Source organism: Embiotoca jacksoni, unplaced genomic scaffold (assembly GCF_022577435.1).
Source record: "Embiotoca jacksoni isolate LCO1_2020_lvr unplaced genomic scaffold, fEmbJac1.0.p SCAF_15, whole genome shotgun sequence".
NCBI classification, from domain to species: domain Eukaryota; kingdom Metazoa; phylum Chordata; class Actinopteri; family Embiotocidae; genus Embiotoca; species Embiotoca jacksoni.
Window position 1 is genome coordinate 9254982 of NW_027185285.1, and position 25453 is coordinate 9280434.

The window sequence follows — 25453 nt, forward strand, 5'->3', positions numbered from 1 at the left end:
TATTGTCAAATTAAATTGAGTAAAGAGTGAAATTTTTACCTCTAAATTGTAGGGAAGTAGAAGCAGCAGGAAAATAAAGTAAAGTACTAAAGTACAGCTGAAGTATCTGTAAATGTACTTAAATGTTACTTGAGTAAATACTTGGCTACTTTTCAGCATTGGGAAGAAGTATTCAGTTCATTTTTTTTTTTTTAAATGTATTATACCACACTAAATACTCAAATAAATTAAAAGTCCTGCAATAAACATTTTCACTCAAGTACATACGTGTTATTGTGACTCATATCCTTACTGAACAAACACTTCCAGTTGAGTAAAAAGTGAGTAATTGTTGGCTTTTTGAACAAGCAAATACTAGTGTTTAAAACAGCGCCTGAAGATAAAAGTGATCCCTCAAACAAATGACACATAAAAGAGACATTCTGCAGTCATGTTCTTTATTTGAATAAATAATAATAATTAAAAAAAAACAGATCAGTCACATCTTGAAAAAAGTAATAAGAAACCTACATTTATCACACCTTCAAATCCATAACATTGAATCAGGGGCTCCAGATTTGGTGCCAATGATATAACCTGTTCAGGGATTGACAGGTGGAGTCGGTTTCATTTACACCTCTGACATCCAGTGTATCATGTTTACTTTACTATTGAATTCTGTGGTGTCCTCATAAAATAAATCATTACACCGTAAGGAGAATCTTCTACAAGTGGTTCAAATTTTAAATTACTTTCAGTTTGTCCAGGACTGTCCGCCCCTGCAAACTCAGGCCAAAACCAGATAGTTTGATGCTAAAAGAAGTCTCAAACAACCCCAACATTTCATCAAAGGATCTGCAGGTAACTCTTTCAGCTGTTGGTATTAAAGTGCATAATGCAGAGCATTAAATTTGACCTACATAAGAGGCTGCCAGGAAAAAACCTTTGCTCTCCAAAAACAACATTACAGAAGAACTCCAGTGTGCCGGTGAACATTCAGGCAAAAAATACCAGGCCTTTTTGAAAATGTGCTCTGGATGGGTCGATCAAAGATAAAGCTGTTTGGCCGCAGTCACAGTAGACACAAGTTTGGTGCAGACCAGTAACAGCTTTTCATGAGCGGGACCTCGTGTTGTGGTTGCTGTGTTGCCTCAGGGACTGGGCAGCTTGCAGTCACTGATTCAACCATTAATTCTGCACCATATCAAAGAGAGCTTGAAGCCACCTGTGTGAAAGTTGAAGGTTCACTGAAAGTTGACCTTTCAAAAGGATAAACACACAGGAAATCCACTGAGAATCAAATATTTGTTTGTCCAGATATTATAAAAGCCAACAATTTCCAAGGGATGTACTTGTGGTTTTTTTTTTAACATGACTGTAAGTATGACATCATATTGGTGGGTTGAACCATGCCACCACCCTTACTGATGCATTAATATGAAAACACTCTTTTATAATTGACAAAGCCATTTTAGGTGAAGCTAATTCTTAAAAAAAAATGGAATCTAATAGATTTCAAAGCAGATTTGTTTTGTGTGTGACATTTTGATCTGTAAAGTAACCAATAACTATCCTGGTTAAATAAATGTAGTGGAGAAAAAGTACAATATTTTTCTTTGAACGCATAAAGAAGCATGACATAGAAGCACTCAACGGAAAGTACAGGAATATTAAGTTACTTTCCACCACTGCTTTTCACAGGTCAGAGCAATGAAAGAAAATTACAACAATCAGGACATGAGAACATGACAAATATTTATTGTGATTTTTTGTTTCGTTTATTCAAGACGACTCTTCCTCTTGTCAAGCCGTCAGTTTCATGTCTCGAACCTCCTAAAAGAAAGATAATTTAATATGAAGTTAAATAGTTTGAACATTCAAACAGTGTGGAAGAAATGTTCAAAGCATTTACATAAATAAAATCTAAAGACCCTGTAAAAGTCCCCTAGAAGTCCCAGTGAAGTAAACGCGGAAAAGGTATTGGCTGCAAAATGTATCACTTATAAAAAATACTGACTGTGCATTAAGTGAAATGATATACTTGTTAATACAGATGCATAAATGTGTTTGTATGTTTCTGTTCTGAATGTAACTGGTTGAAGTGGCGCGACTGTTTGAGCTACTTTTTACGTTTTCTATAGGTAGTTTAGTGCAATGGTTCCCAACTTGGGGGTTAGGCCCCCCCTGATCGATGCTCCAGCACAGTCTTATATACAAAGAGCTCCTTGGACTTCATAGCTTGGTTTTTGTCCTGACATGCAGTGTGACTTTCTAAACTATATCCAATCTATTGGCTTTGCCACAGGCTGATAAAGAAAACAAGATGCATTTGTCTACAGTTTGGAGTGTCGGGGTCTGGTATGTGAATGTCATGTCTTCTGCACTGTGATTAAAAATCATTTCTTGACGAACATCAGTGTGTTAAACAAAGGTCACAGCAACCTGGCCAATAGTTGATGAGAAATTTCAGTACAAATCAACCCAATAGTGGCGCCAGTGGATCACCAATGTTAGCAGGATGCATTGTGTGGGCACAATGGACTTCTGTGCCAAAATATGTGCCAGTCCATGCACAAGTAGTCATTTAGCAGATTATTCAAAGCTCTGTTGAAACATCCTACTTGATAAGTGAAAACCTTAATGCTCAGGACAGCCTGTTTGACTGGTGTTATTTATACAGGACTACATCTATAATTACAGTTCAGAATATCATTTTGTGAAGAAAAAAACAGCAATTAAAAATACTGACAGTAGCACATGTGGCTTGTGATAAAAAAAAAAAAAAAAAAAAAAAAAAAAAAAAATAGCAAATTTATCTATTTGAAACTACATCTACATCACAATAAAGTGGGTCTGGATATTTTCTGAAACCACTGTATTCTTTTCTGGATATTGAAGTTTTGTTTCCTATTAATACACCCATTTCTTTCTTTTTTTCCATGTTTATTCCACACACATCACCTGATGATCTGTAGGCATCCGTACATACCCCAAAGTGTTCCCAGCTTTTGATCTCATTGTAGAGGGCGTCTCCGGGACATGAAGTGTTCACCACCTGTCTGTGCCCCTGCAGGGTGAAGGTGTTTATCAGTCTGCCTCCACCGACAGCACAGGCCGCCAGCTGGTCTCTCACCAGCCCCATGGAGTGCTGAGAGGGCAGACTGCGGACGTAGTCTCCGATGAAGGACACGCCGTAGCCTATGGAGTTGTGCCCGAGGGTGTGGGCCCCTTGCCAGTGCCATCCTCGACCCATGTAGATGTACCCGTCAGAGCCTGCGACAAAGCTTTAGGAGCACAGAGGATGTTAGATGTTGTAAGCAAAGATTTCACACATGCGTTTATCTAGTGCTCTAACCTGTAGCCTATGTCATCCCAGCCTCTGTCCTCTTGGTGGAAGCGCTGCATGGAGCGCATGTCTGTGGCGCACTGCTGGAAGGTCAGACAGGGCTGGCTCGGTGTGTGAGTGTGGTGGATGTACATGAAGGAGAGAGGCAGGGACAGGTTGGTGGGGGTTCCTCTGTACGGCTCTGCACCCCACATACACCGAGGAATGATGGGTGGACAATCTGAAACACATAATAAAGTTCAACCTCATGACATGCAATCAGAAGGAAGTTGTGAATTTTCCCATTTCCTCTTTGGTTTGGTGTGACGCTCACCAATGTACATATGGACGAACTCTTTCATCGCCTCCCTCACCACAGACATCAGCTGTTTCTTCTTCTTTGCCTCCATCTTTGACTGTCCAGTCAGTCTCTGCTGCAGCTCAACTGATTTCACCACCTGTCTGGTCAGCACCGGAGACATGACCAGCCCTTTAAAGTTGTCCCTGCGACGTCGGCTGATGAGGCGCGGGGCCGTGTCTAGTCCGCTGCTCTCCAGCTGGTGGCAATAGTACTCTGTCAGCAGGCCGCTCAGCTTGAGAGGACGTCTGGATGCGTCAGAAACCTCCATCCCCAGTACCACACCGTCCATGCCTCCGTTGACCTGAGCAGTGGTGAGCAGAGAGGGGTCGTCTGAGAGGGTGAAGACTTGAGGAGAGGTTATGCTGTCCCAGCAGCCGTCACGTCCGAGACGCCTTGTGGGATTTGAGCCGTGTCTGAGAGAAAGGCCAAGATCCTTGGCCAGGGTGAGCTGGTACAGGCCTCGAGCCTTGGAGAGGAAACCAGCCTCGATGCCCAGGAGGAGCGGTGTGAGGGCGACAGTGGTCCCATCAGCAGTCAGAACTACTCCCTCTTCTCTGCCATCTTCTGTCACCCTGTGATGCACAGCCTTTTTAATGTAATCTGAAAGGTTGGCATCTAAGTCAGGACTGCTGGAGTCCACATCTCCAAGGAAGTGGCGAATGAATGCATCATTAAGGCCAGCTGCCCTGCGCAGCCTCTTCAACACAGCTGGTGGCTCAGACCCAGACTCCTCATCTTCCACCTGCTTCACTGCTTTGATGAAGTCTTCCATGTGCCAGAAAAATGATGCTAGAGACAAAAAACATTAAGTGTTTGTCATTCAGAGGAACACAACCTTATCTTTTTTCATGGGTTCATGTCCTTACACATACACTGATGTCATTGGCAGAGTAGTAAAGAGGGAAAATGGTGGAAGTCGGTATGCAGAGCCCTCAAAAAAACTATTACCATTACAATTACTGCTGGCTGAGGAAAGATGAGGCAATACATATTGTTAGCAGTGTTTCCTAATAGTTCAGTATTAAGTCGCTAACCAGCGAATGTTACAACAGTCAGCTGGTGATTCTGCTACAGAAGACCATCCTGTGTTACCGATGTAAATGAACTTTTACCAGCATCAGAACAGATTCGTAGTTATAGTCGTTGCTTCCTGTATTTAGACCAGTCAGTTTGAGAATAATACGTTTTAATGCTGTGTTTTCAGATTTAATACCTGGGCTGGTTCCATTCTGCTATTTCTGTGATGCAACAGATCAAAATTCATTGAAATTAGTTCACCTTATTTCTGCAAAGAAAACATGATTTCAATGAAGATTCAGAGAACTTTGTCTTGTGCTAACAAAGACCTGAAAAACCAGCAGCAGCATGTTCTAAAACTTTGCATTATATGACACAATCGCATTGTGTTGAGAAGAAAACAGATGAAATATGCTGAGATTTCAAGTTGGTGCAGATTCTGCATAAATGCTTTATTAACAATTCACTTTTGTGGCCTGACAGTTCAAATGGGATGGAAGCCCATAGAGGCTGCATATTTTTGTGCTTTTGTCACAACAAAAGATTTGATGTATTCACATACAGCAGATTTCATTTCAGCTGCATCGGGTCCTACATGAATACAAATAGCAGAAAAATGCAAAATCACAACGATCTTCTTCAGATTAGTCTGAGCAATAATCCAACAGAAACCAAAGTCAGCATCTGAATACATGTGTTAATGTTACATAAAACACACAAAACTGGTGAAAACATAAACATAATGTTATTACCTTCTGCATACGTGCTGACCAGCAGCACCAGAAGCATCAGTGTCCATTTCCAGCAGCTTTTGTCCATCCTGAGGTGTGAGCACCTTCAGCTCCAAGCCTCAAATATGTGCACCTTGTTGTCTCTCTCTCATTTATAGAAGTCCACAGAGTAGGTGGGTGGTTATGTAACGGCTGTACACGTGCTGTAGATATGTTTAATCAGGAGGTGGGGCTGCCTGGGTTTAATGGGAAACTGGCATCTGTAATGGGACCAGTGCTTGTCTTTACCGGTCAAGGTCTTTCCATGAACAACGCATGACATCGATGTGACCAACTTGGACATTTTCGAGAAAGTCACACGTTCTGAAATTAACCTGGCTGCTGATTGTGAAAGAAAACATTCTGGGAATAATATCGTCCCGCAGCAAAATGTTCATTAATGTACAAATTATTGGGAGTCCTCTCTGTGGCAATAAGCAGCTTCGTGGTAATGTTCAGAAAAGTCAGGCTGCAAAACTGAGGAAGTCCCAAAACCATGAATCACATGTGTGCTCTGTGGCAGCAACAGAAATATACTGTATCTGCATAACACACAGATATTGCTGAAATGTATATTGCACAAATGCACATGTGTGCATAAACTGGAGACCAAACGACCCAGAGCAGTTCTTACATGGTGACAAGAACAGGAAGTGGACGTAGTTCATGGCTGATCTGGAAAATACAATGCAGAAGATCTGGGCTGCACATAAAGGTCAAACATATAATTACTGTTACTTTGACAATATACGCATTTTAGAAAGAGGAACAAGAAAGATGAGTGGCTGTTCATGAGACTGAATTGAAAACACAAAATAAATGTATGTGATATTTAACGGTGAGGTGCTTATAATCACGTCACAAAACTAAAGGTGATTTACTGACCTGTCAAACATAGATAAAACTAATAACAATGATAACTGCTTCATTGGCCTGGTTGCTGGGCCGGAGCCACGATGAGTGTTGTAAGATTCAACTGTGATGTTCTTGCCATGATGAGACAAATGCGTGCCAAGACGCTGGTCTGTAAATCTGATTAATTTGGACCAAAAACAACGAGGGTTGTCAGATGCTTGTATGGTTAAATACCAAATGAAAAGTAACATGTAAAGTACAAGTGAGGAAAGAAAAGTAAGAGTATGTTGTGTCTGTAGGCTCCGACACGAGGTGGCCGCATGCAATTTAAATGCTGGTAAAGTAACTCAATACAGAGGAGGAAGAAGATGAAGAGTTATTTGAGGTTTATATGATATTAACTCTACACCATATGTAGGAATACATGTTCATTTTTGTTGGACACTTGGACATGTTGGAAAAGAGGAAAATGAGGTTGCAGATCAGCTTGCTAAAAGTGCATTAAATAAAAAAATCATTGTGATGTTTTTGTTTTGGGAGATCAGAAGGAAAATCAGTAATTCATCGCATCCTGGCAGGAAATCTGGATTAACAACAGATTAACATCTAATAGAGCTACATTTTTGTTTTCTTGGTTAAGGTTAGGCTATAGAGGACACAATGCTACTTTGTGCACCATGAAAAAGACCATGTCAGATAACTGTGAGAAAAGCAAGTAAAGTAAAGCGATAGATATTGGAAGAGAAGTGGACCATCAGAGGTCTGTGAGAGTCTGCAGACAAACAGTTACATGTTTAATGTCCTTTATTTCAATGTTTAAACCAAACAAGTTTAATATCCAGACTCCAACTCGTGAAAGCCAGGGTGCCATACTATATCCGGTACAGTAGGGGGCGACATGCACCTTTAACGTTGGTTTGTTACCAAAGAAGAAGAAAAACGAGGAAGCGACAGAAGAAGAAAATAAGCTGCAGCTTCTCGAGCTCCACCGAGGTTTGTTTATTAGTCACGATTTCACTTAGTAATCAGGAAAATCGATAACTAACGTCATCTACTCTGCATTTGTCAAAGCATATGTTTCCACTGCTGGTATTGCTCGCGTACACTTCTCTTTACAGGAAGTACCGGCTAACGCGTGTAGCGTTTAGCCCGCAGCTGATCAGCTGATTGTTGTTGTTTTTTTAAACACTGGTTCAGCAGGTTAAAGCTTTCAGACGGTGTGAGGTGGGTCTTTCTTTTTTTTTTTAACGAAATGACGCTTTTAATCACTAATATATTAGTTGTGACGTTGACAGAAACAGCTCCGTGGAGCCTGTCGATCACAAGTGGCCACAAATTAGTTCCTATTATATGAGTGTCACGTGTCTACTGTACGAAAGCTGAGGAAGCTTGTTGTGTTTTTGTTTTGTCGTTACTGCTTCATTGGAGTCACAGAGCTGAACGCTGTGAATTTGGGGATTTCATGCAGCATTAATACTTCTGGCTACATTTGATTATTGAGGGCAGCTGGAAATGAATGAGCTGGGCTCCCATTTGAAATGATTTTACAGGTGTTGAGACTACAGGAAACGGGAATTTGATCGAGAATTTTTTTTTTTTTTCCCAAACAGTTAAACTGTCACTGTGTTTACATTCGTCCCGCTATGATTTGTTATGGCAGAAGCATCTGATGTTCACTTTTAGTTCATTGGTTCCCCTGTTTACTCATTTAAAGACTCATATTGTGCTCATTCATATTTTTTTTTTTCTTAACTGGAGTAATTTTGCATGATTCATAGTTCATAAATCTCCTTGTTGTGTGATACTAAGCCCTTCATGCAGCCCCTCAGTTCATCCTCCATCTGAAACGAGATGTTTTAGCTCCTGTCTCTCCCCCGAGAGACCTCCTGATCTGGAGGAATTACTGTTACATACGTTTACTTCATTATTTGAAACTTTAATATGAACATCCAACATTATATCATTATACTTAAGACAGAAAATACAGAAAAGGGTAACATGTCCTTTTAGGTAATTATTTGTTTAATCGCTACTTTTGGCTAAATATTCAAGACTATTTAACTTATTTACTGTCTGCAACGATAGCTAATGACACTAATTAGATCTCAGTGATCAGTAGACACAAACCTGTGACTGTCACTGCCCTCCCAACAGAAAATGGACACACGATTCACTCGAGGGAAATCCAACATCTTGGAGCGACCCCTGACCCGACCCAAGACGGAAGTCAGTGTGAGCGCGTTTGCCCTGCTGTTCTCAGAGATGGTCCAGTACTGCCAGAGCCGCGTCTACTCGGTGACCGAGCTGCAGACGCGTCTGGCCGACATGGGCCACAGCGTGGGAGCCAGCATGCTGGATGTGCTGGTCCTGAGAGAGAAGAACGGGAAGAGGGAGACCAAAGTGCTCAACATGCTGCTTTTCATCAAGGTAAGCAAATGGAAAATCGTTGCAGGATGGATTAATTTCTTCATTTCTTGTCGTTTTAACTCTAACACACGTCTGTCCTGTAGGTTAATGTGTGGAAGTCTTTGTTTGGTAAGGAGGCTGACAAGCTGGAGCAGGCCAACGACGATGACAAGACATATTACATCATAGAGAAAGAGCCGCTTATCAACGCCTACATCTCAGTACCCAAGGAGAACAGCAGCCTGAACTGCGCTGCCTTCACCGCGGGCATCGTGGAGGCCGTCCTCACGCACAGCGGCTTCACGGCTAAGGTTACTGCTCACTGGCACAAGGGAACCACACTGATGATAAAGTTTAATGAGTCAGTTATAGCTAGAGACAAGGCATTGGACAGCAGATAGGAAAGAACGGAGAGAGTGAGTTGTATTGTAAATCAATCCTGGATGAGGATAAATCATCCAGGTCTAGGATAGTGATTGTTCCTGAAATGTGGGGCGGTTTAGGGATGATGAATATATGACTGCGCTGCACTAAGCCACGTGTAGAGCAGGAAAGATGCAGCTAGTTGGTTTCGTGGATCATCTCTCTCATGTTGTACCTCATGAAGTATTCTGTCACATATTTATATCATAGACAGTTTTGTTTATTTCATTAGAACTACATTTCTCATTTTCAAACCCGATTGTCCACCATATTTTAACTTAATAGCTTTGATTCAATAACGACCTTTTGGGCTCTGGGAAATCACAATGACCCTTTTACACAAATCTTAGACTGTTTATAGACTAAATTATGAATCTGTTCATAACAAATAATCTGAATAATTTCAAATTAAGACATACCTGGTTTCTATAATGGTAATAAAAAGTATTGTCCCGGTACTTTTATTTGACACAGAGCGGTCCAGACCAGTGTTGGCAAGGTTACTTCTAAAATGTAACGGGTTACAAATCACTAGTTATCTTGTTAAAAATTTAATTTAAGTATTTTTATTACTTTATCACAATAATTTATTACATTTGTTTACTTTTCTAACAAATGTTTTAAACTGAGCAATAAAGCTGAAAAGTCCTTTAACAATAAAAGGGAAGTAGGCAGTGTAAACATCAAAACAGAATTCAATACAGATTAATGTCCAACATTGATTAAAAGTTTTTCAATATAACTTGAATTAAGATTGAAATGTTCCTGTAAATTGCATGCATGTAGATCACAACTGACTGCAGTGAAGGTAAAAATGTTCCCAGAACCACAAACCAAGTCTACATTCAGGTCGACTTCCTGCTAAGTGATATTAAAACCGTCTACAAGGCTGTTCACTGCTCAGGTTGTAGACACGGGTCCTGAATAACTCGTTTTAAACATCTCTCCTTTTTGTTCCATGACATGACCAACTGCCTCGGCGTGATTGTTTGAAGCAACGCGCATTGATTTGACTGACAAACAAGAGGCGGTGAGAAGTCGAACAAGAGAACCAATCAAAACCAAGACTCGAAATTTTAGATCATACTGCCAAATGAATGGAGCCTGTCCTGACAAACAGAAACTGTAATTTGGTTACATATAACTAATTACAAATACATGTATTTTGTATTTAAATTACATGTGACAAGTTAGTCCCCAACACTGGTGCAGACTCATGAGAATATCTCTGTGTTGATTGTAGTTCAATTGCAACTTTCATTTCTGTAATATCTGGCACTTAGTTAACATTCAGGGCATCAAGTTGGTGTCTTTACTATTTGACCTGTTTATCTGACATCATGACAACAGCCCTGCTCAAAATGTGTGCGTGTGTGTATGTGTGTGTGTGTGTGTGTGTGTAATGTGTTATTATTGACGGCACTGTTTATTAGCCTGTTATCTTCTTAAATAAAACTATTGAAATAAAAACCTGTCACAAGTCATTACCTCACAGCGCTGCGCTGCACGGCACGGCCTCTTTGTTTCCTCGGCAGCAAATGAGTCACATGGTGGAGTCACGTGGTTACCAGGAAGTTACGATGTGTTTACCAGCTGGGGTGCCATCGCAACACTGCGACACCCGTCTCGCGTTTATCCACCATGAAACCCGACACGCCGAATTAACGGTGAACCTGCTCCGCGCCGGACCCGTGCGCCAGTAATGTCCGCGCTCCGTCGCTCCGGTGAGACCGCCTCAGCATCACCATGGCTTCTTCAAGTTACACTCAAATCCAAGGCGGCGCCACAGGTTTGTCAATACGCCGTCCCTCCCGTCTCTTTCCGCCTCCGCGGTGCCATTCTTTCTCCGCTCCATTAAAAAAAAATGCACCGATAAGAGAGCATTGATGTCCACGCGCAGTAATCGGGACAGCGGTCGTGTTGTGGTGTCCGTGGATGAGGCGGGGTTCAAGCCTATGGGGCAACAAAAGGGCACGTTTCAGATAAAGATACCGCCAGTTCGTTTACCTGAACGACATGCACAGGTGAATACCAGCATAAAGGACCACGACACCGTTTTTATAAATTCCCATTGAGTTTGTTAGAAGAAGGCCTGCTCAAGACTCGAGCTTCCTTCCTACTGTCTGAGGTTTCAACCACACAAGCCGCCTTCTATAAAGAATAGAGCCCGAGGTGAAATGTCTGTACAGCCACTTTTTATTTTGAAAATGGCTCGATACTAATTTCCTCTCAAAATAGTTGGAAACCCTTTATTTAACTGATTGTTGCTCCTCTGAATGAAAGACACTTGAGAGGATCCAGGTGTATTATGGGAAGTGTGGGATTGGAGAGTGACCCACACCAGAGAATCAAATTCTGCAACCTTCTGGCTCTGCTGCTTTGATTTTGACTGATCGGTGCCAAATTAATCAAAGTGCCATTCCTAACCTCTCGAGTGCCTCTTGAACATTTTATTAATTCTGATATCCTATTTAAAAAATGGCTGACTTTGTTTCCCAGAGAAAGACAGGCTGCTCTCCCCTGTAACCGGCTATGGGTCCCGAGATCCTCTCGGAGGTGGGACCCCCCGTCCCACTGGTCTGGAGGACTCTGTGCTCTGCCGGCAGCAAGAGGAAGAGGAGGAGGAGGAGGAGGCCTTGAGACGGAAACTCAAGTACTTCTTCATGAGCCCTTGTGACAAATATCACGCAAAGGGTCGCAAGCCTTTCAAACTGATCCTGCAGCTGCTCAAAATCATCATCGTGACTGTGCAGGTGGATACAGCTCTTTGCTATGATTTGTCCGTTAAATCCCATGTCAGTGAAGTGTTTAAATCTCTACTACTCTGCTGCTGCCCGACTGTTGAAGCTCATTTGTTTTTGTGCCTGTCAGCTGGTGCTGTTTGGACTGAGCAACCAGATGGTCGTGACATTTAAAGAGGAAAACACGGTGTCGTTCAAACACCTTTTCCTGAAGGATTATCAGGACGACGCTCCCCAGGCTGTCCACACGCAGACGGAGATGTACAACCACATCTACTTCGCCATAGAGCAGGTGGCCTCATGGAGACGCAAAGATTGTCCAGCCGTGCGATGTCTTTCCAGGACTAATGTCCCCTGCTACTGAGAGTAGTTTACATTAGATCCATGTATTTATTGATATAGAAATACTCCCTGTTTAAGGCCGTTCTGTGTGTTGCTAATATGATAAAATATATATATATATATATATATATATATATATCAGGCTGAAAAAACTTCCATCTTCCAAATCCATCTTTGTTAGAGAAGGATAACACTCAAGGTGCTGGAAAGCTGATTAAATCTTTCGCTTCCAACAGTCAAAGTCTTCATTGTGGCATGAATGCAAAAATAGACTACATTTATTCATAGACTTGAAGGTAAACAAGACTCGTGATGCTCGTTGTTTAGCATTTAGGGCGCTAATTAGCACTAAACACAGAGTACAGCTGAAGGGAAGGTCATTCGTTTTGCAGGTATTGGTAGATATACATATTGTACACATTTAAATTTTGACCTGATAACGTAGCTGATGTCGTAGTTGAATTAAATAAAGGTTAGCAACCGTTACTGTAAATTATCCAGAGTAACAGAGACGGCAGCTCTAGAAAGAGACACTACAGGGTACCACTAGGTTTACAAGAAGATATTTAAACTATATATACTCCTATATCCTTTTTATGTATTAATTACCCCCCTCCACCTCTCCTTTCCTCTTCAGTACCTGGCTCTCCCTCAGATCTCTCTGGGACGCTATGCATACGTGTTTGACGTGGGCGTAAACGGCAGTGCGCTTTCCCTCTGCCAGAGGTACTACCGGAGGGGCACCATCGACCCCGTCAATGACACGTTCGACATCGACCCACATGTCGTCCCCGGTAGGCAGACCTTTTCTTTTTCTCCTCCTCTGTACGTGTTCATTTATTTTGCCCCTGCGTGTTTACCATTTAAATGGGCAGCCTTGTTTTATTCCTCTTGGCCCTTAAAGAAGTGACTGTGTGAGTAAGTCATTGTGTCGCTGCTCCACAAATGTCAAGAGGTGCCCTGCAACTGTGGCCTACTTTCAAATAACTTCTGTCATCAAAAAGATAACATAACAGCCTTCCTTTTTTTTCCACATACTTCGGTAGCGACACACTTCTTGGGAAGGGGGTTATTTGCATACACCTGTTGATTTGGCGTGATAACTGTGGTGAAAATAAAGTAAGGCAAATAAAAGCTCCAAAGGGGTAATTTAGATGCTATGAAGAAGTGTAGAAAAGTGGTTTGACATTCATGTGATGAGGATCAGTGTTAAAAAAAATTACTTCCTCATGTGAGTTTGTTTTTTTTAGTTCCTCTAATGCTATTTTCTTTTTACAGAGTGCATCGGATTGAATCCACTGACTAACACTTTGGCTCCCGGAAACACTGACTATAAGAACTTCACTCTCAAGTTTTCCAAGTTAGTCATCACTTTTGTTCGTTCATCATTAAAAAGCATGATTCCTCATGACTGTTTTAACTCTCTTGTGTCATTTATTTCCTCTCCAGGTTGATCAATGTCACAATTGACTTCCAGCTGAAGGCCATCAACATTCAGACCATCATAAACAATGAAATCCCTGACTGCTACACCTTCGCTATCACAGTGAGCTAGCTCTTCTTTTATTTCTATTTATCGATAGAAATCTGTAATAATTACCACAACGGGGATAGCAGCTCTCAAACTTTGAGCCAGAAATAAGCTGATGCATTTCTGTAAAAGATGTCACACCATAACATCGCATGGTTAACATGCTTTTTGTTTGTGCTATCAGATCGTCATGGATAACAGGGCGCACAGCGGCAAAGTTAAGATCAGCCTACAGAACCAGGCCTCCATAAAGGAGTGTAAAGACCCCAATGTGTCTGGACATGGTGAGTGACTGGTGGGTGGGTGGGTGAGCTTCACTGGATGGAGTTATTGATGCACCTGCCACCGAGGTTCTTAACTGCCTTTAATCTCCCTAATTTCCCTCCTCCTCTGTCAGCGGAGACCTACACACGGGAGTTCTTTGATGTGGTGGTGGCGACCGTCTGTCTGTTGTCCCTCCTGCTGTGTGGGCGCTCCATCCTCACAGGCATCTTCCTACAGCACGTAAGAAAGTCCACCAGACATGTCTGTATTTCCGTTTCACTAAATTTCCATCTTATGCATTCTCTTTTCTTAATCCGTAATAAGAGTCCCGTGGAATTAAAAATGACTCCATAAGGCTACGTACCTTTAACTGGAAATTTAGGGCACATCTTCTAACAAGGGCTTTTATTGTGAAACATTTGCAGGAGCGTGTTGTGAGAAAAAAAAAATCCGACAATCATGCTTTAGATGAGTTATCCAGACTGAACAGTTAAAAATAGCATGATTATGTTGACTATTGAATTAAAGGAATGAAAATAATCATTGTTGACATGTAAACTTGCGAGCACACCGCAGTGGTTACATAACCTTGTAAGTGAGCCACAGCTTAACAGTGCGCACGCTTGTGTGTTCGCTGATGTGCACATCACGGTCTGTTTGCAGGATATTTGAACACTTTTATCATTACAACATCGATACAGTATCGATAAGACTACAATAAGGCAACAAGGCAGCAGTCTAAATACGTCCTCATGATGAAGGAAATGTGATGATAGAAGTTCAGGTTTTTGTTTATTCTCATATTAACATGAGGAGATGTCACTGATCTGTTCTACACAGGTTGCCGCGACCATAACAAAATTCCATGAAATCATATTTAACACTGATAATTTCATGATGGGAACTACACACACCTCTGAACAAACAGTAGCTTCATGAAAAAAAATGGGTCTCCCAGTTTACAGGATCAGAATATCACCTTAAAAGAATAAGACTGGCCTATTTCCATATTTTACCACTATAACAGTACTCCTCATTGATCGCCTCCCATCTCCCCTCGCAGGAGTACGTGCAGTTTTTCAAACACAAACTTGGCCGCAGTGTGAGTTGGGGCGAAAGGATGGAGTTCATCAACGGCTGGTACATTCTGCTCATCATCAGCGACACGTTCACCATCATCGGCAGCTTCATCAAAATTGGGATAGACTCCAAGGTAACGTGACATCATCAGTAAGATTGCTTTTTGAAGAATAGATTTTTAAACTCTGGCCGCTGAACTGTACAAACTTACACAGCATGTGGTCATTAATGATGTCACCCTCGTGATGCAGAATTTGTCATCATATGACGTGTGCGGGATCCTGCTGGGAACCTCCACTCTGCTGGTGTGGGTGGGAGTCATCCGCTACCTCAGCTTCTTCCAGAAATACAATGTATGTGAACCCCTCCCCACACACACACACACACACACACACACACACACACACACACACACACACACACACACACACACACCATACTGTGTCTGTATTTCAATATTTCATTGATTTATTTTTGTGTATTATGCTCTTATTTTGCATATCTCTTGGTTATTCCGTCTGTTACTCTTTATCCCACAGATCTTGATTGTGACTCTTCGAGCTGCTTTTCCGAACGTTATCCGCTTCTGCTGCTGTGTGGCTGCCATCTATTTGGGATACTGCTTCTGTGGATGGATTGTGCTGGGGCCCTATCATGCCAAGGTACTGTACACACACGCTCTCTCCAGTGTCTCTAACCAGGACTGAGCAGGCATGAGTCATTCAGACCAGACGTACATGTCAGAACAGTCTAATTACCATAAAATGTCCCTTAGCATATCATTTCTGTAGTTATGCAGAAGTAATGAGAGGAGAAAATTTACTGTAATTAAATATGAATCATGCCAGTATTCTGTTAGGAAATTTGTTGGCTAAGTGTAATGTGCCCTGGTAGAAAGACAAACTTTTCAAGTAACAAGTCATAAAACTTCACATATGCAAACTTCATAGAAAATGAAGAGTTAAATTAGAAAGAGAAAACCAAACAATGACACGCCACTTCATAATACTGTTTTAAAAGTTAATTATATAAAGCATTATTTTTGCTAACATGGACCCGACGTGTCCAGTTTCGCTCCCTGTCCATGGTGTCCGAGTGCCTGTTTTCTCTGATCAATGGAGACGACATGTTTGTCACGTTCGCCGAGATGGAGCAAAGCGGCACGCTGGTGTGGATCTTCAGCCAGGTCTACCTTTACACCTTCATCTCCCTCTTCATCTACATGGTGCTGTCCCTCTTCATCGCCCTCATCACGGGAGCCTACGACACCATCATGGTACAGTCAATACTTTGGTTTCGTGTTATTATGCTGTTGCTTGTGTGCGTTTTTAGCCACGCTGGTGACGTGGCCCGAGGGGTGGTCGCATCGGTCAAAATATCTCCACAACTTCTCATCAGCCTCAGCCGCACTTTGTTTTGTGCTCATTTGCAAGTGTTAGTGTGCTACGTTAAGATGGTGAACAAGGTTAACATTGCACCTGCTTACTTTTCTGCATGGTAGCGTTGTTATTGTGAGCATGTTGGCATGCCACTGCGGAAACCCCTGCTCTGCCTAAGTGCAGCCTCACAGACTTTCTGTAGCATGGGTGTAGACTCTTGTGATAAAACAAATTGCCGTTTTACTTTAAAATCAAAACATTGTTAAGTACAAATTTAGTAAGTCAACCCCAATCGCTAAATGTTATATTTAGGCAAAGAGTAACAAGATGAAGGTTCAAATGGATTGTTGTTATTATTATTTTCTATCCGATGCATACAAGCCCTTGGACATTTAATGTGAGGTGAGCTACAGCAAGCAGGATCCAATTCTCTGTTGTGTGGTTCTCTTCACCTCGTCTGGTGACATTAGGATTTTTAAATTATCCAGTTTTATGTTGTCTTCCGTCAGGCCCAAACGCAGGAGCAGGTACGCATCACAGATCTACACGCCTTCATCGCAGAGTGCATGGACACGCCCAGTTCGGGCAAGTTTCGTGGGCCTGAAGGGTCGTCGTGCTCCTTCTTCTGCTGCTGTGACTCGTAAGTCCGTAGTGGATGCACAAAGGGAGTAAGCAGTGTGTGTGGACTGGCAAGAGATTCTTGATTTTTTTTTTAATTAATTTTTTTCTTCTCTGTAAAGCACCATATTTCCACTCCAGTGACAGTTGATTGCAATTGCGCTCCTTTTTCCGCTCACTCGGCAGGGACGATGAATGCCTTGAGAGTGAACCGAGTGACCTTGTTCCACTTTGTCCTCTGCTGCCCGTGTTTGAATTTTGCATTTAAATCTGCACTGGAATGAAAGATTGCACTGTACAGTCACACGCCCAGTTACCTGCTTCAGCTTTTATAGTCTATGAATAATTTATCGTCTCTGCCTGAAATGTCAGTTTGTTCGGGCTGTGATGACTAGACGCACAATGCCAGTGAACGCATTCATTGCTGTAGACCTGACACAGCGTCCATTAAGCAAAATGAATGCCAATTTTTGCTTGAATGAGCCACTATGTACAGGGTTGTCATTATAATTTTTTTGTTCACATGACTTCCTGGGTCACAGAGGTTTTGTGCCTCTTGATTATGTAAATATATGTATATCATGTGAATCTTCACAACATAGGTAAACTAGGCACAAGAGTCAGCCAGGCGAACTGAAAAAACAGTGTCCATTAACCCCTGTACATATGCATTAGTTAACCTTTTCAGTCAAGGCCGTTCCTCCACTCTACTGTTTAATTTGCTTGCTCCTCATCCCCTTTGTTCATGTTCTCCGTTGCTGCAAGGAGGTGATGGTTATTCGAGGAAGGACGAGCCCTGCAGCCAACTATGACTCATCAATATGGATGAACTGTTTCTGCTTTAAGGAGCCAGGTGACTGCACGCTCACGCACCGGGAGACGGCGTTTTTACCAGTATTGTTATAGAAAGGATTCAAGGATTCAAACAACGTCAAGTGATGTTTAAAGGAAGGTGTTTTGAACCTTTTAGGAGTTGCTCAATGCCCTGCAAAGGCAAAGAGCAGTAACTACAGAACAAACATGTACAATTATATGCCTTTTTATGCTGATAATTAAGGATTGTTTCAGCATTTACACTAAAATCTAGAAACACATTTTGACAGAGCACTCCGGGCGACACGCCTACAAACAATTCTTGATTCTTCATTGGCTTTATTTACTATTTTAACCAACACGCTTGTTTAATAATTCATCTTTAATTAAAAAAATATTTAAAATAATATAATATCAGATGTAATAACATTTAAACTTAAAGGTAGCTCAAACAAATACAATCCTGTGAGTGCCAGTAGAAGCTGCAGAGACTGCATTTACTGCTAGTTTAACAGGGCTAGTTTTTTAGGTGTTACTTTTTATTTCTCTAAAGTCATTAAACATTTAGCTCATCTTATTTTTGTGGTTTAACGCACTCAATCACGGTGATGGAATATCATTGTGGAATTTTGTATTTCAGGAAACAGTAAAAAGTTAGTGAATTAGCTTAAAGGCTATCTCACCAGCTAGTTTATGGAGCTGGAGCTCAAGTCACTGCAGTTTGGTTTTCACTGCTGTTTTTTTAATCCTTGCGAATTGTTTGTGCTGTTTTTCCTCCCAAAAATTGCGATGTAATTTTTATAGTACGGAATGACGTTGAACAAATATGCAGTTACTGCATTTTGGCTTCTTAGTGCGGTATCTACGGTACATGCTCAGTTTGTATTTTATATATAAGGTGTCAGACTTGGACCTTCTCAGTGCACTGACACTGAAGCCATGTGTGTAAAAGTAATTTATTTTATCTGTGAATGAGTTAGGGCATCTCTAAAAACCAGCACTTCTCCAGTTAACCTTTTAAGATAACTATTACTTCTATTATAGAAACTTACTGAAGTGGTAATGTCATTCCAGCATACTGCGCAAGGTCATATGAAGGGGACTGTTCAGCGAAACACAGATTTTCACTGTACCAAAACTGTATCCGGATATAAGGGAGCAAAGGGATTTCAGGTGCCGCACAGATATCTGAATGTTTTTTTTAATTTTTTTTTTTTATTGCACACTGACATGTTTACTTAGATTGATTAATATTGTTTACAATCTCAAAGTTAATTTGCACTTATTTATTTGTACTTAACGAAGATCGATGTGTCGCTTACTTAGATTTTAAATGTGTCAAAAGGAGTCATACAAAGCAAAGCACTTTAAATGTAACGCATCTGTTAGTGTTCTCCTGACACTTCTGGGAAATGGTCTGTAATTGATTTAGATTTAATGGAACAATTACTGCTCGCTGTGTTTGTGTGCTTACATTTTGTATGCTGTCTTAAATATTTTTCACCTCATAATAAGAAGACACAAGTCTTAGCTTAAGGGAGTTGATTGGTTTCTGTATAGAAGGAAATTGTGATGTTTTTTTACCCTCTTTTCTGTGAAGATGCTGCCCTCTGGAAATGCATATCAGCAAAAATAAACAGTAAAGACAGTAAAACTGTGTCATGGTTTGGTCAGTGCTACTTGTCAGTGGTTAAAATCACACTAATTAAATGTTGTTGTTTTTTTAGTCTATATATATATTCAATTTTTACAAAGGAAATTGCTGTTATCCATGGTATCAACAAAGTAATGGAAAATACAGTTGAATGTAACACAAAAACGCTGATGAACTTGTAGTGTGACACCACTAGAGGGTGAGAGCAGGCTCTCTCTGCAGCGACCAGCTGACCAATCACAAGAAATCAATACAATCAGAAGCATAAAAGAAATGACAGGAAGCTAAAACACAGACACTTTGAGGAGGAGGAGGAGGAGGGGAGGGGTGAAACATTACTCCTCATTAAAAATAGATAATGCTGAGTGAAGTACTTTACCCTCAAGTCTACCACTATCACAAACTACCTTACATCTAAACACAAGAAAAATGGAAGAAGCAGCTGGCTTGATCTGCTAAAGAAAACGTACATACTGAAGACAAAAATTGGCGAAAATAAGAGAGCATATTGGACAGACAGATATGTGCATAATCACTCTTCTCAGTGGAGTGGAGTGGTATAGCTGTCCAATATACTCAGTACCTGCATTCATTATTCACTCAAGGATGCTACCGGGGCTGAGATAAAGCACTTAGAATCAGACTGACAGGAACTGGCCAGCCTGCCCTGGACATCATCAGGTTTCAGGTTAAAGCTAATTAAACAGCCCCACAGAGAAAACAGGCTGTAGGGCATGGCCTTGCAGCTAGCTTTTACAGCGTTAACTGCACTCAAATGGAAACTCACGACTACTACTTCTTAACTGACTAGAACAACAAAAATGACTGCCTTAAGAATAAATGCCTCCAACAACAAGTTGCAGTTTACATCGTCTGTCCAAACTTGTATAATATATGTCTTGAAGAATTTAAAGTGTGTGTGTTCACATTCTTGGTCAAAAAAGCTGATCGACAGTAGACAATGCTTCAAATATATGTTTCTGCAAAGAAGCTACAAATTCTAAAACGCATTCATCGAGTTCATTCGAGAGTCCAAGTGGACGTTTGTGCCAAATTCTAAGAGATTTCCTTGAGGCGTTTCAGAAATATCATGTTCACAAACATTGGTCGACGTGAGGTCACGGTGACTTTTGACCCCCCCCCAAAAAAAAAAAAAATAATAATCTAGTCAGTTCATCCTTGGGACCACGTGAATGTTTGTACCAAATTTGCAGAAATTCCCGTTCTTGAGATATCACAAGAACAGAATGGATGGACGGACAGACAACTTGAAAACATAATGCCTCCAGCTATGACCATCGCTATCGTGGAGGCATAAAAACCAGAGACTCTGACGTCATAGACACGAGTTACAAGTTTCATTGTCTGCTTTAACATTGAGATTATCATTTTATTCCGTGAGGAACCGCTATGGCCCACACACTGCTGAAGCACATGCCTAATGTATGATGATGGTTGTTGTCTTTCTTATTCACATGTTGAGCGTAGAAACATCCTGCATGTTAATGATATGCTGTGCTGGTATGATATGTTTTCTTCAGGGTGTCCATGCTGTGCACAGAGAGTGGCAGCTGCACTGACGATTGCTAACCTGTATCTGTCTGGTATTCATTCACACACACACACACCCCCATTTGTAAGATAATGATATTCACACAATTAGAGTTTCAATGCATGATGATACCGCTTATACATTTGGAAGCCACTGGGTGTTGAAAGGGGTTTGATTTGTGAATATCTCTGCCAAAAAAAAAAAGAAAAGAAAATGGCGACAGTGTCTGATGTGATGGGTGTGTCTCTCAGTACCAGCTGCTTTCTTGAGTGGCCTGGCGGAGTAGCAGGAGATTCAGACCTCTGTGCGATCTGACTCCACATGCTGGAATAAATGAAACACAGTGAGAGCATACCTGTATCTGCTGCTAGGTAACTAACTAATATGTTGTCTAACAGTTTGTCAAAGGTAGCAGACTCCTGACTGGAGGCCAGGTTTTGGGGCTTGACTGAGCGCCAGCCCTTTTGTACGGTGGCTGCCCCCAGCTGGACTTTAGGCCTTGCGGAACAAAAACAATGAGATAAATAACACGGGAACTGTGCAGCGGGGTACGCAGCCCTGCCCCTTCCTGTCTCCGCTGCAGTACACCGCCCGCCTGTGTGAAAAAAAAACAAAAAACACCTTCCTCTCTTTGTTGGGCCTGGTTGACCACCATGCCAATATGTCCATCAGCTTCAAGTCAGCAGGCATCAGACCCCCCCCAAAGTCCCCACCCTCTTCCTTGTCTCCTCACATGTCTTTCATACACTTGTGCACACACCTGCACGCATGCTGTATGAACACCATGAAATTCACACACATTTACAGTATCTGGGTGTTATTTTCAACTCCGCACAGTCTGACCAACCATTTTAAAGACTCGATCAATCCTCGGGGATGACTTGACCTTCAATTATGAGTCAGCAAAACAAGTGGCATTGCTAAAGAGCAAATAACAAGAAGCTAATTTGTTAGAGATGCAGCCCTCAGTCCTCTCCAGAGGAACACAAAGAAAGCTTCGTCTGGAAATCTGACTGAGACAGATAAAGATAGACTCAGAAATAAATTGTATTTCCGCAATGTATGTGTTGTATATGTTGTTGTTGTTTTTTTGGTTCTGTGCCATACATTTCCACCCTGAGCTTAACACAAGATCAAATCCACTGTGCAGTTCTTGGAGAGAGACGAGTGCACAACGGGCTGGAGATGAAAAGAAGCCCATCCAGACCAGACCAGCGCACAAAAGCCTGGCTCATGTAGACGGGGGCAAGCGGCTGCTGGGAGCTCAGCAGCAGCGTGGCAGACAGACAGACAGGCAGACAGGCGGCATGCCCACCCAGACTGTCTCTGATGAAAAGCCCTGTTCTGGTGAGGAGCACGGCACACAGAAACAAAAGCTCTTAAAGAAATGAGACAAAGCCCTTCGGTATCTAATTGTGCCTGAGTGAAAACACACAACCGAACTGAAAGCCAGGCATCCTCTGTGTGCTGCTCCCTGCCTTCTTTATTTGTCGATGGCAGGCTCGCCCTTTTCAATTAGTATCTTGAGATCTGTTCACTCCGGCTGTGACAGACTGAACTCGCAGCCAGTTGCACATTTTAAATCTGCCTTGTGGAAATTTTACTTTAAAGACAAAAGAAACAAAAGAACGTTTAAGACTTTAAATCAAATATACATATTATTGGCAGGATTGCGTCTTAATTTGGAAATATCTGATGTCAGATTAATTTATTAAACCCAGAATTATATAAAAAAAATATTCTCAATTCTAGTTTTACAATCAACAGGTCTGAAATGCATTGAGGGATTTTAAATTCTTGATGCAACAGTAGCATTGAAGGCACACAATGCAGGCAACTTGATGCATGTGGTGCAGCAGTAATGCACCGTTAAAGCGTGTGTGTGTGTGTGTGTGTGTGTATGTGCGTGCGTGTGTGTGTGTGTGCGCAGTCAGGCATGGAGAATAGAAGAAAAGGGTTTGAAGGGTTGAGAGAAAGGGGTGTAGGGGCCTAGAGGGAGGGCAACAGACAACCGGCAGAAACCCGGACAAGAGAGTAGGGTGACTTGCAAGAGGTGACATCATCTTTAATTTGAATAATCCCCCAGCCTGGGAGGTGATTGGCTGCTCTTAGAGAAAGCAGAGTTCCGCTGCTATTTGCTATTCACCCCTTTCAATTTTAGCATGGCGCGCTGTCGTGGTGAATGCTGCCTTCAAGGACTCATGGTCAGTTCCTATTTCTGAAAACATTTGAGAGAAGCTTGGTTCAACATATTAATCCTATGACAAAGTGTTTTACTTTACTGCCTTCAGAATATGTGTGAGGATGTTCTCGATGTTGCAATACCACATATAATAATAATAAAAACAACCTTTCCACCCTCCATTTAGGCTTTTTAATACTTTCCAGCTGACCATCCCATCGATGTGGACTTGTCAAACAGGTGCAAGTGATATAATTTAATGAGGGCTACACCTTTTTGCCCACACCTGTGGGCATGGCTGGAATTAACCTGGAATGGATTCCTTATTAACCCAACGCCCTGTTCCACCCTGGGAATTACTGTGGTTTACAAATGGCACCTTAATCAAACTTCTCCAGACACCTACTTGGCTATTCCTGTCATGGCGGCAGAACATTTTATGACACATTGAGCTTCAGTGTGTCATATTCCTGAACAAATACGCACTGAAAAGGGCAGTTCACTTATGATGGTTAGGGCCAAAAACAGGTGTAATAAGGCTTCTGGTTTTCTGGAGGGAGCTCTGTAAAGTGGTGATTTCGTATTTTGGCCTCTGATGTTTAAGTTTTGATTATTAAAAGAAAAAAAAATCAATCAAAATGTACACAAGTTTATAGAAATACAACTTTAAGTTGTGTTGACTAAAAAAAAAAAATCATAAACCAGCTACTAGGGCTGAAATGTTTGATTGTCCTAATTACTGACTAATCTGTGTATTGTTTGTGGAACTAAAGTTATCCACAATATACGAAGACATAGCAGTGTTGACGTTTTGTCAAAGACATGTTTCACAGACGTCTATTGAAGTTGGCGTGCTAACCAACTAGACCTGGCCTGCCCTGTCTCATAATATCATCCCACACCTTAACAGGGGATAGTGAGTCACTGTCCAATGCCTCAGTCCAATGTGAGAGTGGTATATTCTAAGCATTGACTGTTTATACAAATGTATGTTGCTTCCGGGTGTGAAAATTGAAGCCAATGCAAACATACCATAAAGTTCAATACCACTGAGCGTCACCGGGGCTTAGCTGCAAAAACCTCTAGCTCCATAGACGCCCAATCCACTCTTTAATATTGAGAAATGACTTTACAGTGAAGTATGAGACATGTTGTGTCCAGCTGTTAAACTTTAGAAATTAATATATCGTTCAGTATTCATATTCAGGAATTTTTATTGAGGAAGAGGGAGTAGATGCCAATTCAAAGTAGGATATTTCATATAGCTACAAATTAAAATATTTTGGGAGTGAATCTTTAATGCAAATGCTCCAAATGAAAACGGGTCTTTCATACACCGATTAGCCATAACGTAAAATCCACTGACAGGCGAAGCATTAAGTAAAAGAGCTCAGAATTAATCCTCTCTTCCTAAGGATTATAATGTTTATTTGTTATCAGTCTGATTGAGAAAGGTGTTGTTTTATTTGAATGGTTGATTATGAAGATTGCAATCGGTGGTGCTGTTAAACTGAAATTCATTATCTTGAGGTGTTCCTAATATTTTGTCAAAAGGGACTAAATATTAGGAACACCTCCCAGTGCAGTTCAAGAACACCACAAATCAAGTCTCCAAAATGACCATTAAAATAAATCCCACCACCTCTCTAAGTCCGACTGAATAACAACTGAACAGGATAATCCTTTACAAAAGGGAAGATTTACAATCGTATTTAATTCTCTATTCTTCACCCGTCAGCGGTTTTAACGCGATGGCCGATAAGGCGTATTGCGAGACCTGTCATAATTCCGACATTTACAACAGCACCTGAAGGCAGCGGCAGCCCTCTCCTCCGCCTGTCCATCCATCCGTACACCGGTCTACTATCGTGTGTGTGTGTGTGCGTGTGTGTGTGTGTGTGTATATATATGTGTGTGTGTGTGTGCGTAGTGAAGCGTCATTCTCCTCCTTTCTTCCTTTCAGTGAACGCGCGCATCACTTGTGGAAAAACGGCGCTCGAGCCCCCAGAAGTTTCTCGTCTCTCCCGCGATTTTTTTTTTTCTTCCGTTCTTCCCGGTTTCCGTTTGGCTCCTCATTCCCACTTTGTGTGGGGTGGTGGGTTTTTTTTTTTCTTCTTCTTCCTCTCTCTTGACTCGAGGATCCCGGTCGGGAGGTGTTGCT

At 41.5% G+C, this 25453-nt stretch overlaps 3 protein-coding genes across 3 annotated transcripts; 2 read left to right on the forward strand and 1 right to left on the reverse strand.

Moving 5' to 3' along the window:
• Positions 1-1721: 1721 nt before the first annotated feature.
• On the reverse strand, positions 1722-6005 carry pglyrp6 (peptidoglycan recognition protein 6). The gene is made up of 5 exons (XM_069149372.1): positions 5435-6005; positions 3639-4454; positions 3335-3545; positions 2969-3263; positions 1722-1812 (listed from the first exon to the last, which is right to left on the reverse strand). The coding sequence occupies exons 1-5, from the start codon at positions 5499-5501 to the stop codon at positions 1783-1785; spliced, it is 1419 nt and encodes a 472-aa protein (XP_069005473.1). The 5' UTR covers positions 5502-6005; the 3' UTR covers positions 1722-1782.
• Positions 6006-7247: 1242 nt separating this feature from the next.
• On the forward strand, positions 7248-10606 carry LOC138198146 (trafficking protein particle complex subunit 5-like). Its single transcript, XM_069149374.1, has 3 exons — positions 7248-7300; positions 8462-8734; positions 8818-10606. The coding sequence occupies exons 2-3, from the start codon at positions 8465-8467 to the stop codon at positions 9112-9114; spliced, it is 567 nt and encodes a 188-aa protein (XP_069005475.1). The 5' UTR covers positions 7248-7300; positions 8462-8464; the 3' UTR covers positions 9115-10606.
• A 103-nt stretch (positions 10607-10709) lies between these two features.
• mcoln1b (mucolipin TRP cation channel 1b) lies at positions 10710-19561 on the forward strand. Its single transcript, XM_069149375.1, has 14 exons — positions 10710-10925; positions 11636-11889; positions 12008-12169; positions 12857-13013; positions 13498-13579; positions 13669-13765; positions 13935-14034; positions 14148-14254; positions 15078-15227; positions 15346-15447; positions 15634-15756; positions 16164-16370; positions 16983-17113; positions 17857-19561. The coding sequence occupies exons 1-14, from the start codon at positions 10883-10885 to the stop codon at positions 17861-17863; spliced, it is 1722 nt and encodes a 573-aa protein (XP_069005476.1). The 5' UTR covers positions 10710-10882; the 3' UTR covers positions 17864-19561.
• The last annotated feature ends 5892 nt before the right edge of the window (positions 19562-25453 follow it).